The sequence below is a fragment of the Sphaeramia orbicularis genome, chromosome 5 (assembly GCF_902148855.1).
Source record: "Sphaeramia orbicularis chromosome 5, fSphaOr1.1, whole genome shotgun sequence".
In the NCBI taxonomy this organism is placed as follows: Eukaryota; Metazoa; Chordata; class Actinopteri; order Kurtiformes; family Apogonidae; genus Sphaeramia; species Sphaeramia orbicularis.
In genome coordinates, this window is record NC_043961.1 from 18,287,687 (window position 1) to 18,304,436 (window position 16,750).

Below are 16,750 nucleotides of genomic sequence, written 5' to 3' on the forward strand. Positions count from 1 at the left end.
TAAAGAAATAACAATTCTATATTATTTACTCTTTAGTATGATGATAAACTATACAATAAATAATTATGATACTAGTTTTTGCACAGGGATCATTTGTGGAAACGGTGACATGGCTGCAGAGCATCAGTATGATGGGATCCATAACAACCATGTCACATTCGTCCACTGCCACATTTTGTGTTTTTGTGTCAGCTGTTATTGTTTTAGATCCGCAATACTAACATTTATGAATAAGAGGAGAATTAGCAATAGTAAGTATATAAGTTTATTACTAATAAAGTACTGGTACTGACCAGATCATCATGGGTAATGTCACGTCCGTCCACCAGCAAAAGTTTTCACATACACGTGCTATTCCAAATCCAATATTTCTGAAAATATAGCTTCCACTGTCAAATAATATCAGTAGTCTGTGCACAAATGTATTAGCATTATTTCAACACAGTTCTATGCATTTCTTACAACTTTTTTTTGAGAAAAATGGCCACTCATTTGACCTCGTAAGTAAATTTTGGCAGATTTAAGTTTCTACAAAACTATTGTTTTGGCGCTATAAAAAACTGTACTAAATTTTTCCAACAAAATTCTCGCCCCTAGGCTGAAGAGGAGGTTGAAGTAACTGATACACACATATTGTCCCATTGTTCACATGATATAACAGTATTCAATTCTTTTGCCCATCTTTTTGTTAATGTAATCTGTTGAGTTTCCCTTGCCGTTCAACACTTTTTACTGTTTTATTCCTGTATTTATGATTTTCTCCCATCTTTCCTGTTAAACCCCTGGATGACTGTGGTGTGTTCATGCTCTATAACACCCACCCATAGATGTCCAGTGATTTTTAAACCTGGCAAGACCAGTGAGGACCAGTCTAGAACCTTCACCTGGACTCTAGTCCATTGTGGATGTCAGGGTTTGTTTCAGATCATTGACGGTGTGATGTTTGCTTCCAATAATCAGAAAAAATCCAAAATACATGATCTGCAGTATCGACTGTGGTCCAGAAAACCAAGATGCTTCATGTTAAAAAAACAGCACAATGCAAAGTAAACAGTCTCAGCAACATTAACGAGGAGTAACTATAAAGTATTTTATTCTTCTATTTGTGCTCTTTGACCCATTCTTCTCCCTAAAGACGTCTAGTTCTTCAATGTTCTTGGCCCATCTTTATGGGGTTAGGGTTCTGGTTGTAAATATTCCTGTTTTACTGTGACTTGTTGTCGTGTCCTAAGTGGACTGTAAGGTTAAAAACCAAACTACACTGAAGAAAATGAAGAGAAAAACTAAACAAACAAACCAATACATCAATAACTAACCTAAGTAGCTGGTCCAGAGGGTCTCTTTTGGGTCACTTTAACAGGTCCCCAAGCCCGGATAAAGGAGGATGGTTAGAATTGGGACATTAAACAAAACTAGAAGTAACAGAGCATAGTTCATTTGTAGTTCTAAACATATTTAGCCCATTTTCATTCTCACTTCTTGACTCTAACACGATGTTATTCCTCTTTCCTACATCGTTTTTTACAATTACATGAACATTTACAATTATGCAAACTGGCTAACGATGATGTTTGCATCTTAGAATAAGATAAAGAATCAAATCCATGACTTGTATCCAGTGTGGTCTAAAACACCAGAATACTTTGTGTTCAAATATTCAGCATCTTAAACTTTCATCATTATAATACACAGCAAATGATAAAACCACCCAATGGGAATATGATTTAGTTCTCTAATAACTAATGCTTAGTTCCTCCTGATGATGGCACTGAAGGACATTCTATTGCTTCAAAGTTTTTCTGTATCAAAGTCCAAGTTGAGTCAAAAGCCAAAAGCCTCTGCTCAGTTAAAACCACTAATATTCTCCCTTTTCTTCATAAAAATGCTGAATAGTTGCTGAGATATTTTACTGAGGGCATTAAAGTCACTGTATTGCAGCTGAAAATGTCTATGCTTAGCCTTTTCCTTCTGGCAGTTGTGGAGATGCTTCACATGGGTGTGACCTTTGACCCCGTGGTCAGAGGATTGGCTCATTCACAGCATAACTCTATATATTGAAAAGTTTACATCCAATCAATCCTGAACAACAGCACATCTCCACCACCGTCCACAGCTGCACAACAGACTCAATGACACTAAAAAGAACTAAAATGACGCAGCCAGGATTTAATGACCTTTGGATCCAATCGATAATGCCATGACAACGGGCGCCGTTTGGAGGTTCTGCTCCATGTTTTAATCCTTTATGGACAACTGTATCTCCGGTGCCACAATTTTCATCCACGGTCATTCAATTTACCGTAACTCCTGAACCGTGTACGCTGTTGACCAAATCCAACAGTCATCTTTTAACTGAGATTGGGTTCTTTCTATTCATCTATAACACATTAGGGTAGAGGTCTGCAATGGCTGAGGGGGAGGGGTGGAAGTGGGTGGGGCTAGGAGCAGCAGAGTGCAGCTGGTGAGAGAGACATGGAAGATTTTGATCACTTCTAGCAGTGTTTAAGTGGTAAATTATTATAAATACTTGTATATAATAGTGATAGTGCTGTTTTATAGTGTTCTACTAGTGTGTTTTACAGTGTTTTTGTCGAGTTTCACAGTTTCTATCTGTATTTTTGCGGTTTGTATAGTTCATTGATAGTTGAATTTTATCTGTAAATACTACATAAATGTATGTAGCATATACTGTATGTGTATATATGTATATGTATATATATATATATATATATATATATATATATATATATATATATATATATATATCGAGGTCCAAAACGGAATCTGGCCCGATTCAGAATCGGGCCGGCCCAGAATGGAATTCTATTCTAGGCCGGCCTAGAATGGAATCCTGCTGCTATAATGTTATTTTTATACCATGTTTAATGCAAATGATCCATAATTCCATAATTTGTCATAATTTTACATTTTCAGTCTTACATACCTTGAGTTACTATTGTCAATTTCAGTCGATTTCACTGTACCATATATTGGTGGGGAGTACCACTAGGTTCTATTTGTAAATAAAGTGTATTATAGTTTACAATCAAAATGTTGTTTGTTTCATTTTTTTTCACATATTTGCAAATTCCATGTATTGATTTTTGTAATAATTTAGATCATTTGCATTAAACATGGTATAAAAATAACATTATAGCAGCAGGATTCCATTCTAGGCCGGCCTAGAATAGAATTTCATTCTGGGCCAGCCCGATTCTGAATCGGGCCAGATTCTGTTTTGGGCCTCGACATATGTATATATGCAGTACATACAAAGCTGTAGTGTCTGTATCTGAATCAGATGATAGATGTTTTTGTCACAGTGAAATGAGGGGCTCTGTCTACAACTACACAGAAAGAGAACACATATTATCACACAGAATTAGAATGACTAGAAAGAACAAAAAATAAGAAGAACATGGACACACAATGATGCAGACCAGTGTTTCTCAATGGGGGCATTGGTACAACGTCGGGGGGTATTTGTAATGAGAAAGCTGAGAAGGGGGCGCTGAGACTGAAATGGGGGCGTTAGTCTGTGTAAGTATCAATATCATGCAGCATGTTATGTTAATAAGGTACACCCCTGGTCTTCGGTGGTAACCCCCCCCCCCCCCCCCCACACACACACACACACACACACACACAGACCCACTCCCCCTGCTCGACAATTAGTTACGAAGAGCAATAACCCCACCCCTTCACAAATTTGTTACTTCTTTTGGTGGGGGGGGCAGGAGGGTCATGATAATGTAAAGGGGTGTTTGCTCCACAAAGGCTGGGAAACACTGATCTACACAAATTCAAATGTTTGAACACATGGTAAATAGCTGAAAGTTTATTTTCTATAATCTTGTCAAGTTTCATCATGAACATTTACAGTGTTTTTCATAATAAATATGATAAACATTCAAGTCCATTCTTTTTATGCTTTACTATAACACAATGTTTTAAGCATTTCTTATATATAATAATGATCATTAATGGACAGATATTGAAAGTTAAATTCTTCCTGAAAAAGGTGCAAAAATGGGCAAATAAAAAGACATTTTTGACATTTATTGAACAGATGAGAGTCTATTTCATATTACAGATAAAGTACTGATGCTCATGACACTCAGAGTCAGATAAAGATATAAAACCTGGATGTTTGCGTTCTATTCATCCCTGCAGGGTCTGGGTTTTCTGTGAGCAAACAGCCAAGGCATTCAGCGCTGTAAATAAGCAAATAAAAGGCCGGTGATCGCCTTTACCACCGCTGTCTATTTCAATCAGAGGCAGCGCCGCCATGCAACGGCAGGTCGTAAAAGTGTGATTCCATAGTGGAGTGGACGAGGCCGGTTCATCCACTGTGACACTTTAATTAATACATGACACTGAGGTGGAAGATACAGAAACTCAGTGATGGAAGGGGAGGGAAACAGCGACATGGACGTTAAAACACTGACCAGTTATGAACAGAATGAGGAGAAAGGACCTGGTGACCAGATTAAATCAGCATCATTATCATCGTTATGTGGATGAACTCGGCCCAGGAAAGGAGTCAGAGGTCAAAGGTCTGAGTATCATCTGTTTCTCTGACTCACATGTACTAACACTACAAAGAAAAAGATTCTGAATTATTAATCATTTCTGACTGAATGGAAATCCCTTTATTACCATTTTCAGGTTGATTCCCAGGGATGAAGTTCATTTCCTGCAGGTCCAACATCTCATTCTGCATTTGTTTGGTCAGAAAAGTTCTAAGATGTGTGTAAGAAATCTAACAAAGCTTACTGTCTGTAAATGATCAGTGGATGCAGAAACAGTAGTTTACATTGTGGTGTTTGTCATGTAGGCATTTCAGAGCTGAAGTGACCATATTTGGTCAAAAGGGGTGGAGTTGCAGGAATGCAAAGGGTCACAAGTGAGCTAATGCTAAGTGTTAGCTTATTGACTGGCTAAAACATGAACCTCATCAAAGTTTGGCATAAATAATTGTTATAATGTGGTTTTGGAGTCTTCTACATGTTTTTGTTGAGTTTCACTGTTTTTATCTGTATTTTCTAGTTTGTGTAGTTCATTGATAGTTGTAAACACACACACACACACACACACACAGAGCTGTACTGTCTGCAAACATTTACAGTTGTTTTTCATAATAAATATAAAACTTAAAGTCTGTTTATTTTGCTATAACACGCTGTATTAAGCATTTATTCCAATATTGATAATTAATGGCCAGATATTGAAAGTTAAGTTATTCTTTTGCCGTGTTGGCGTCTCAGAGCTGTAAGTGACCATATTTGGACAAAAGGGGTGGAGTTACAGAAATGCAAAGGGTCACAGGTGAGCTAATGATAAGTATTACCTTACTAACTCGCTAAAAGGCAAACCTCATCAATCTGGCATAAAAAAGTAATTTCATGTCTTGCTGGTGTAATGTATTAACTATAACTACAGTGGAGAGATTTTTCAGAGAGATTTTTATTAAATAAAGCCTGTGTTTCCAGGTGGGTCATGAACTGTTGGTTTTGAAGCTTTTTAAGTGATTGAAAGATGAGTTTACTTTGTCATTTATAGAGAAAATCTAACCCTGAATGTGTTAAACATGAATTTACAAACATTCACCACAAACAAGGACTAAAACCCACATGAATGATCCATCAGAAGTAAAATATCAGAACTGAAACATCTTTTTACACAGTGTGAACTATGTGATGTCTTATTTACTGTTGTGTATTTGTGATTTTCATTTAGTTTATTATTAATGTTTTCTGAATGCATTCATGAAATAAAACTCAAATAAAACATTGAACACATGCTTATGATCGTATTTTGGACATCTGTGCTTATTTGGTCTGAATTCTGTAAAATTTGGTCATGCATTGATGGGAAAATGTGTTTGGAGGTGAGTGGAAACATTTACAGATGGACCAGATGGAAAAAAAAAACATTCCCCACTGGTTTCAGACAGAAGTTTCAGTATTAGTCTATAGGAGCCCAGGGTTTATGGAGCTGCACCTAGTTGCTGTCAGCGGTATTACATTACCATTGCAGTATTATTATTTCTATTTGTGTGTTTATTACTGTATTATCAGTGTTTAAATAGGTTTGTTTCTTTTCCAATGGGTTTGTTCTTCTTCTATTTTCTTGCTTCACTTGTCGACCCTGGTCTTGAGGACATGGGGGGGAGGGGCAGTTTCAGGTGTAAAGGGACTGAATGTGCAGAATTTAAAGAAAGGAAACTGTTAATAAAAGAGATGCTTATTAACAAAATGATTGTGGAAACAGCATCGATGCCAGTGAGACAAAACAACAATTACTGCTTGAGCACCTGCCGTTTCCAACAGCTCGGATGAAAGCTGTCTCTTTTTAATTGGGAGCTTTTCTTTACATCTGTCTGAAGGAGCTTCCATCTGCAGCTCCAACTGCAGCCATGATTACCCACTCACATACGCACTCCAACGCCATCATTTCATGATTTCATTCTTCTATTAGAATAGAACCAGACTCAGAATCTCAGGAGGTGTAAAGAGAATAATGGCCAAACCGCCGTCAAAGGTTGAATGCATTTAACAGGACTTCACGAACCTTAACATTAAACACAGCACCAATAAACCCAACCTGAAACCCAACCAGAACCAGAACATTTACAGATTTAGACCAAGTGGGTCTGATGTCACTTTATTTCCATTTCTACTTGCCAAATGAGTGAATATAATTAAAAAAAACATCAAAAAGCTGCATTAAAACATGAAAATAATCAGATAATATACCTGAGGAAATGTTGTGCAGTATCAGTTGAACATAATATACAATTACACCAGTGAGTTAAACATTTATTTACTCACATATTTGCTCTAATTGTGCACCAGGCCGTTATTAGAAGGAGGTTTGTATTCGAATCAGACCCTTAGTTGGTGTTGATCCCCAGTGTCACTGCTAATGATGTGCTAATTGCTAGTCGCTAATGCTAATGCTAGGTGACGTGTGTATTGTGGGGCTATTATGGGTAAACAGATAATAATGGAGCACGGGATAAAAAATCTACACAAAAAAATGCACTAAAATATACTATGTATATATCCATCAATAGCTATTTTATATATAGTTTAATACTGTTGTTGTTATTTATAGATATGTTTATATATACTTTAAAACTGGTGATATATATATATATATATATATATATATATATATATATATATATATATACATATACATATATATATATATATATATATATATATATATATATATATATATATATACTTTTAGAATGTTATTGTTATTTCAACATTGATATACTAATTAAATAATTTTAAAATATTTCATTTGAAATATACAAAAACTATACAGGAATACACTAAAATACACAAAAAATTATGATAAAATACACTAAAATATACAAGAATGTGTATTATAAAATATAAAAATTTAAATATAATAAATATATAATTGTTCAAATTTATATATTTATACTTTTTGTGGTTGTTGTTTCAGTTGGTTCTGGAATAAAAGACAAGTTGTTTTCACACATGTCCGTTTCACATTTCTTTCGACTTCAGCTGCTTTGAAACGTCAAATATTAAAATGATCAGCTCAGGTTTTGTGAGTTTAGTTCATGTTTCTCACAAATGTCCTACAAATGTTTCAAAGAAAGTTGCGCTGTTGCATTCGCAGAGGTTCTTCCTGTCCTTTAGCTCCCGGTTCTAACACCATCGACCGTCCAATCAGAGTTCAGACAGTATTTAAAGTAACTGGTCGGTACCTGGAAGAAGACGGCCATGGCGGCGATGATCCTCTTCTCCCTGAGTGCTGCGCCGAGGCTGTCAAAGTCATCAGAGTTATACATGTAGATCTGCATCTGTGAAGACATCAGCACAGAGTCAATAAAAACTGAAGAAACAGCAGGTTTGATCCACTTTAACGCAGGTTCCATTTATGATGCATTTACTGCAGGTTTATTCACACGCTGATGGTTTGGCTTTTGGTTTAATCTGAACCTGAACATGTTTCATACCCTTTTATTTTAAGGTCTTTTAATTCACAATTTGTGCCAGAAAATAAAATCCAGCCACATTTTAATCAGTAATAGTTTGACAGCTGTAAACCAAACCAAACCAAGCCACCTTGTGCTCAACAGATAAGGAGGAATTTCACACCATGGAAAGAAAATTCAAAAGAAAAAGTTTAATTTTCATAATAATAATAAAAAAAAATGAACCTGCAATTTTAATGACAGTAAGACAGAGCCTTTTACCCATGACTTAATAGATTGGCACCTGCATCATTCTATTTACACTATAAAAAAAAAAAGAAAAAGAGAAAAAGAAAAAGAAAAAAACACATGTACTGTTCCTAACCTATAAAGACCCAGTTCTGCTTTTATGTCAGTTCCCAAATACTTTTTCTCTCTATTTAACTTTTCTTAAGTGATTTATCACCATTTATTCTAATATTATTCTAATACTTTGTGTTTTTTCACTGATGATGATGCTAATGCAAATTTTCAGCCGACGCAAACATCATCAAATATATGTGTAGGAATGCCCTTGAAGGGTTTATTAGTTGAAGTCATTGATAACAGAGGAGCTGTTTGTCATAGAGTAAAAACTGTTATTTTCTTCTCATAATGATGATTTCAGTCAAAAAGACAAAAATGCTGAACAGAAACCAAATCCTCACTCTGTGATTCTGTTTTCTCACATTTATGCAGGTGAATAAAACCGCTGCCAACATGAGTTCTGGGCAGCGTCGACTCCAGAAATGAAGTAGCAATTAGAGCTGGTGTAATTACAGACCACATGGGGGCGCTGAAGCACAGCCAGATAAACTCTCTCCTACAGTCAGTGAATGCCCCACGCTGTCCAGTCATATGTAAGGAACCAAACCAAACCTCTGGTTAATTATAGATCCATTATTTCCGGAATGTCAGACTCCTTTCAGGTTCCACATTCAGACCAGTACGATCTCAAACAGGTTGGAACAGTAAAATAAAAACTGAATTAACTATAAATAATGACAAATCCAAATTTTTGTCTTTGTTTTAGTGAGAAAAAAATCTACTACTAGTACTACTACTACAAATAATAATAATAATAATAATAATAATAATAATAATAATAATAACATCTGGGCTGATTCTGTAATAGAGATGGTTTGATGCAGATTTTTATGACAGCCAATGCTAAAAAGCTAATATGCTAACACTAATGCTAATGCTAATGCTAGAGGCTGAATTTCCTACAGTGGTAAAGTGAGTTAACCTCAAATGTTTGAACCTTTTACACTGGACAAGCATGAGGTCACAATGACCTTTGACTTTTGACCTGACACCTCCAAAGTTCATCTCTGGTTCCAAGTTGACATTTGTGCCAATTTTCAGACATTATGTTAAATGGTTTGTGAGAAATGTGTTTTAAATGATCTTCATTAGATGAGATGAATCATCTGAATAAAGCTTTAAAATGTGTCTTAATTAGAGATTAATCAGACAGATTTACAGTTCAATGAACAGTCAACACCTGGGTGGGCCTGGCCAGGGATATGGAACAGCACCGAGAGCCACCAAAGGATTAAACAGCTCCAAAAATGGATCAGTCAATTAGCCAATCAATCAATGGGACAGATTTAACTGGTAACATGCTAAAACAGCGGTTTGTAGAATGTCCCAGCAGAGAAACCAGACTGTGAACCCACTTCCACATATTCTAGAGCTCAAGAACATTACAGAATAAAGAACATTAAAGACCATTAAAGAACACTAAAGAATGTTAAAGAATGTTAAGAACATTAAATAACGTTAAAAAACATTACAGATCTGTGTTCCTTTCTTACTTAAATAAATGCCTTTGTTCATCTTCGTTTAAAGCCTCAGATGCTTTTTCCAGTTGCTCGACTTTTCTTCCAGTTTTCTTTGATCCAAGACATTTTAGTTTTATTTAAGAACATCCTGATGGTTCCAGGGTTTTTTGTTTTTTTCTTCAGTCTGAGAACATGAGTTTATGTGATAAATCTGCAGTGTCTAAGGATAAACCAGTGTCTTATTATTTATTTATTTTTATTTTTTATTATTATTATTATTATTATTATTATTATTATTATTATTATTATTATTATTATTATCAGTTAAGCATAAGTGATTAAAAGAGCTAATTAACTGAATAGTCATCAACTAATCAATAAATCACTTTTAACTAAGACACATAATTTCAATATTGGGATAAATTCACCTTTAAAGATAAATTATATTCATCTGCTGAGGTTTTCTTGACTTTTTCATTGAGTCTATGATGTAACTGTGTTAAATTACTATTTATATGTATATATCTATTATGCATAATTTACTGAAACTGTGAAAAGTTTCATCTACAAACTTTACTTTTGAATATCGAACAGTCGAATGGAATTGAGCATCGTCAACTAATTATGGCTCTGGGTTTTTCAGGGTTAACCTTCCAGTATCCAGGTGAGCATATTATTCACCCTTTACACTTCATGTTTTAAAAGGTCATATAATTTTTCACCATTTGTTTTAGGTCAGAATTCAAACTTTGCTCATTTTGTCTGATTTTTTAAAAATTCTGACCCATCCATTAAAATCATCACATTGTAAACAATGTTAAATTCCCACATTAACACCCTTCAACCAAGTACGTACAAAATGCACACAGACACATTTAGCATTTAACATTTGACCTAGCACAAAAGACAATAATGTATATTAACCAATGTGGTGTTAGTCATTGACATATGACAGGACAAAAAAAGACAAAAAAAAAAAAAAAACTAATAGAATTTATCCATTGAATAATGAGAAAAAAAAGTTTGTGTTTTTTGCATCAACAGTTCTGGTTTGTTTCCATTACAAACATGGTATTTAAAGGTTTAAAATATGTCAGTTATTGAGTATTTGGTGTTTATGTTTATGGCTGAAGTTGATGAAATACGAAAAAAAAAAAAAAAACAAAACAATTGTACCCAACCATTGTGACATCCCTACGACACTGTGTGGATGCACCTCAGGTCTATGGGTCGGACACCAGAGGGTTAATTTCATACTCATATTATTTCCAATGTTTTGATGGAAAACACTATTCTTTATTGTAACAAATATTGAATAAACACCTGCAGGATGAACTGATGAAATATATGTATTTGCCTAGATATGTTAAAGTATAAGAATATGAAACATTGCAAACACGAACTCACTGATTAAAGTCGAAACCATGAACAAACACAGAACTGTCAGTGTTTGTGTTGAAAACATAAGCAGGTACGAAGAACACGCCAACCACATGAAGTGAACGTGGATGATGGACTGTCGCCAAGTGACGGCCAATGACAGCACAGCCGTCAACGCTGTCCATCGTCATGGTTACCGAAGCCGGCCTGCATTAAGTCCCACAGTAAATCCGTCCACAGTGGAATCCATAATATGTGCAGAGTGTGAGTGTGTCCATACGTAGACACTGTGTTCATCTGCACATTTGTTTACATCCTTTGCGGCGTCAGGGAACACGTTCCCGCACGCCAAAACCAATTCTCCGAGCTTTTCCTCTGCCAAGATCAACACTGTCAAAATCACTTGTGTAGCATTTTCTCCGGCTTGCTAATCCTCGCATAAAGAGCCCCGTGCATCGCCGTTTGATCTATTTGTGGAGTAAACAGTTGTCAAGCCGCCTGATATAGACTCTGTTTAGAGAATTTATAGCAGTGGCAGCTCGACTGGAACAACACATTCACCCAGACTGATATTAATTAAAGTTGGGGGGGGGGGCTGTGGATGCAGAGGCAGACAGCATCAACGCAATTAACAATGGGTTCAACCACGACACAGGTCGGCCTAATGACCGCGGTCACCACACCACACCGTAGGATACGGAGGGAGACGGCGTCAAAGCAGTGGGTATGAATCCCCTCCACTGAAGTTGATTCCATACACATCTGGATACACTGTCAGCGATTAACACATTAATAATACAGTGAAGCCCCCTGCCCATATGATGCAATCCAATTCACCCCTGTTCATGATGTAATGCCATTCATTAATGACTTTTTTATTTAATTAATTTTTTTTCATCATTTATTCATTAATGATTTGACAACGATTTGACTAAATACAATGCGATTCAGTTCGATACGATTCATGATGCGATTCAAAACAATTCAACACAATATAAAGATTTTCCAAGCCCACTTCTGGTTTCAAACAACATCACAGTTCTTTCGTCCTCTCTCTTTCCCTGTGAAAGGGATTTGATATTGGATTGTTTTCTATAAAACAAACCAATGAAACCAACTTCAAAAGAAGATGTAATACAATCTGGTACAGACAGGATGGTTTTATTCCTAATTAGCACTAAATCATAAACAAAACATGTTTTTTCCTTATATTTGTTTTTAATCTCATTCTCTACTTATACAATACATTTAGTTAGGGCATTTCTTTTTGGCCTCTTAATAAAAAAGGTATACTGAATATCTCCTCTTCACCTGTCGTCTCCTTCCCTTCATGTTTGCTGTTTACTAACTGCGGCTGCGCCACGTGGTTCCTGTATGTCTTAATAACAAAACGTCAAAAGATAGTAATGGTGCGTTCAAGACGCCTCGAAAACACAGGAGCGGAGGAGATAAACTATGTAATAATCGATGTAACCATGGGTTTTATCGATGCAGACACGCTAAGAAAGATACATTGCACATTTATAGCCGCCAGTTGTACCCGATGCACACTGAAGATACCGGTGCAGTTGCATCGCAAACGTCTGTCTCAGACCACCGATTCAAATCAGTGAATCTCTCCATCCCTAGTCATAGCGTGACGGCTGTGGAACAACTGCAACACCGAGACCATTAACCCTTTAAAGACCACCGCTATAACAGAACTAGATTTAGTGTTTGGAATAAAAGTGTCAGAAAATGTCTTTTTGCCAATTCTTTTACACCTTTCTTCCAGAAGAACTTAACTTTCAAAATCTGTCAATTGATTATCATTATTATATGTAATAAATGCTGAAAACAGTGTGCTATAGTAAAAAAAAAAACAGACTTGATTTTTTAAAATCATATTTATTATGAAAAATAACTGTAAATGTTCATAATGAACTTTTATGACATTATAGAAATAAACGTTCCACTATTTTCCATGTGTTCATACATTTGAGTTTGTCTAGATCGTTCTGTGTCCATGTTTTTCTTATTATTTTTGGTTCTTTCTAGTTTGATCCTGTCTGATAGTCTGTGTTCACTTTCTGTCTAGTTGTAGACAGAACCCCTCATTTCACTGACAAAAACATCCATCATCTGATTCAAATACAGACACTGCATCTGTTTATGCCCTGGGTAGATCTGCATATAGATTTACATATATATAGAAATATACAGACATTCATATAATATTTACAGATAAAATACAACTATCAATAAACAATACAATCAACAAAAATACAGATAAAAATAGGACCAATAGCCCTGTAGCTTACCGGCCAAATTAAAAGCTTTGGGAAATGTATCCAGATGCCATTTATTATCACCCTGTTATGTGTATTTATTATATCACAGAAATAGCCCATGTTTTGGTCATATTCGAGTCAGATCTGTAAAAAATTCAAATTCCAACTTGACATCATTGATATTTACTGATTTATTGGATCAATCCACTTCCTATCTCTTATAATGGGAAGATTTTTCAAAGTCGCACCAAATCCAGAATCTGATCTGGATTGAAATAATGTCAATACTTTGTGTTGACATCATCATAAAGAAGCTGTATACCAAGTTTGAAGTCAATCAGAAATGTAGTTTGGGAGACAAAGACGACTGACATTTTTTCCCCATAAGAGCCCATGTTAAATTTTCTGTAAGTTCCCGGATCCAGAAGAAGATCCTGATCAGCATGTGGCCATTATGTTTTGGTCATCTCCCCATCAGGGCTGGACTGTAGAAATGTACAATGGATATCATTTATATTTACTGAGTTATTGCAGCGGTCCACTTCCTATCTGTTATAATGGGGAAATTTTTCAAAGTTGCGCCAAATCCAGAATCAGGTCCGGATCCAAATAATTTCACTAACTTTTGTTGACATCATCATAAAGAAGCTGTATACCAAGTTTGAAGTCAATCGGAATTGTAGTTTCGGAGAAGAGGATGATTCAAATTTTTGTAACAGACGACAGACGACGACGACAGACGACGATGACAGACGACGATGACAGACGACGATGACGATGACAGACGACGACGACAGACGACGGACACCGCATGACGACAATAGCTTACAGCCTGTCGGCCGGTAAGCTAAATACAGTGAAACTCGACAAAAACACTGTAAAACACACTAGTCAAACACTCCAAAACAGCACTATAACTATTATATAACATTATTTACCAGAATTCACCCCTAAAATGCTGCTAAAAGTCATAACAATCTTCCATATCGCTCTCACCGACTGCCCTCTGCTGCTCTAAGCCCTGCCCACTTCCATCTCACCCCCTCAGCCGATGCAGACCTCTACCCTAATCTGTTATAGACCAATAGAAAGAACCCAATCTCAGCTAAAAGATGACCATTTGAATGATGGTGGACCAGCGTTGGTTCCAGTTCCATTAGATCCAGGATTGAACCGATGGGCTCATGTTGGTGAAAACCCCCCTTTCAAAAGTCAAATCTGTGTGTTTCGGCCTCAGACTCCTCATAAAACAGTCTCAGGAACTTTAGCAGACTGATATTTTCATTCTTCTTCTGTGAGTTGCAGAATTAAACAGGCCTTTGGCAGAAGCGGTAGATTCTGGTTCTGATTCATACATAATCCAAGTGTTGGAATAACATGAGCCTCATGTGAAAACCTCATGTATCAACACATCCAGGGTTTTTCCTGCTATCTGTGAAATGACTCAGTGGTTGTTGGGCTTTTTTATTATTCAATTTGGTTTGAAGCTTTTCGGGTGCTGTTTATTTACTGTCTGTGCAGCTTTTCCAATGTTTATCCAGATAATGGACAAAGAATTATATAACGAGGTGAAATCATTTCTTTGTTTTTGCCCATAAACATCCATCCATTATTCCACAAACCTTAGAGGCACTGCAATAGCCTTGAATCATAAGAAAGGACTCAAAACACATCAGATTTTCCTTAGGTGAGCCCTCAAACCACAGCCAAAAACCCCAGAACCTAAATCCTGAGCCCAGGACTCATCCAGGACTCAGTATGTTCTACATGGTTCCTTCATTATGTTCAGCGGGTCGTTTCTGTAACGTGACGAGTCCATATATTTATGAGAAATTATATTTTTTGGGAGCTCACGGGTTGTGTGGCCCTTATCTCATTCTTTCATATATTTATGAGAACCCTCACATGTGAATATTGAAATGTTCCTGTATCCAGTGTTTCCATCTACTGTTGAAATGTCTTGTTCCATCATTGTATCCTCATGTAATCCCTTCCAATGGTGACCCTGCAATAGCCTTGTATAATGTGAATTATGTGCAATAAGATCATGTAATAGTCCTCTGTTCATGCAATAACAAAGCAATATTTATTCAATATTCATCCAACAAAAATACACTATTTTACAGACTCATTCAGATATACATAGTGTTAATATTGTGTCTATTCATATTGCATGTCTATTATTATTATTTTTTTTTTAGTCTACTTTATTCTAATCTAGTTCTATTATTATCTTTCTTTTTGTAAATTTATATTCTGTTTTCTTATTTTCCTTTTTAGTTTTTGTAATTCTATATTCACTCTATTCTTATTTTCGGACGTACATTTTATTTTTTTCAGTTTTTGTTTTTTTGTTCATGTTATTGACTGGAGTAGTACTCCTAATTTACTACTAATGTCACTAATCATTCCTGCTGTGTCCATCAGACTGTTATGACCACATCATTTTTAATAACACAACAGTATTTTTGCACACCTATTAATGTATATTACTTTCTCATATTGATAATATATTGTCTAGTACATATTGTACAAATCGCTCTTCTAATTGTGTCTTATTAGAGTGTTTTAATATGTACACACACCCACACCCACAGTACTGATTTCTTTCCTGCTACATCTTTTATCGTTGAATGGAGAAACTGTAACACAATCATTTCCTGCTGGGATTACTAAAGGCTATTCTGATTGTGATTCAGAGAAGTGGTTCTATGTGGGATCTCCAGGGGTTTGCAGTTTAAATCTGGCCCTGGTTGCTGTGGACCTGGTCCAGGATCCAGAGCTCCAGGGCAAAACCACTTTAATCATAGGGTTTGAGGCTCAGACTGTGTTGATGTTGACTGTGATGGTTTGTGTTGAAGGACTGGGTGGGTTTGAGATGACCACATTTCCTCCAGTTATGACTTTAACTTATGGCGACTTCGCTCAGACTTCTCTTCTTTTGAAGCTGAACTTGAGTTCAATCCAGGCCTTGGTTTCTAATTGGCTCTAGTTGAAAAGCGTCGTGTCATATTTAGGTGAATTATGCAGTGAATCTGACTCATATCCTGTAGTGTTTCAATGATCAGAAACCCTTCATTTCATAGCAGGGCTGTTATTGTCAAACACATTGGGACGGTTTCTGGGGTGGTTTTTTTTTATGTTATTGTGCTTTTGTGTCGTCTGGGGAACCAGCCAGGTTTCTCTCCTGGCATCGACTCAGGTTTACAGTTTTCTTTTGTTGTGTGATATTTTCTTTGTGTTTATATCAGGTTGTTTTTGTTGGTTTGTTGGAAATGAAATGTGTAAAATCAGCCAAACTGGACTGGAGA

At 36.1% G+C, this 16,750-nt stretch overlaps 1 protein-coding gene across 1 annotated transcript in view; it reads right to left on the minus strand.

Moving 5' to 3' along the window:
- The window catches only part of LOC115419034 (receptor-type tyrosine-protein phosphatase gamma-like), a 662,327-nt gene that overhangs the window by 136,372 nt on the left and 509,205 nt on the right, over nt 1-16,750 (minus strand). The window contains exon 5 of the mRNA XM_030133641.1: nt 7,754-7,849. Within this exon, the coding sequence (XP_029989501.1) occupies nt 7,754-7,849 (96 nt within the window). The remainder of the gene's footprint in view (nt 1-7,753; nt 7,850-16,750) is intronic.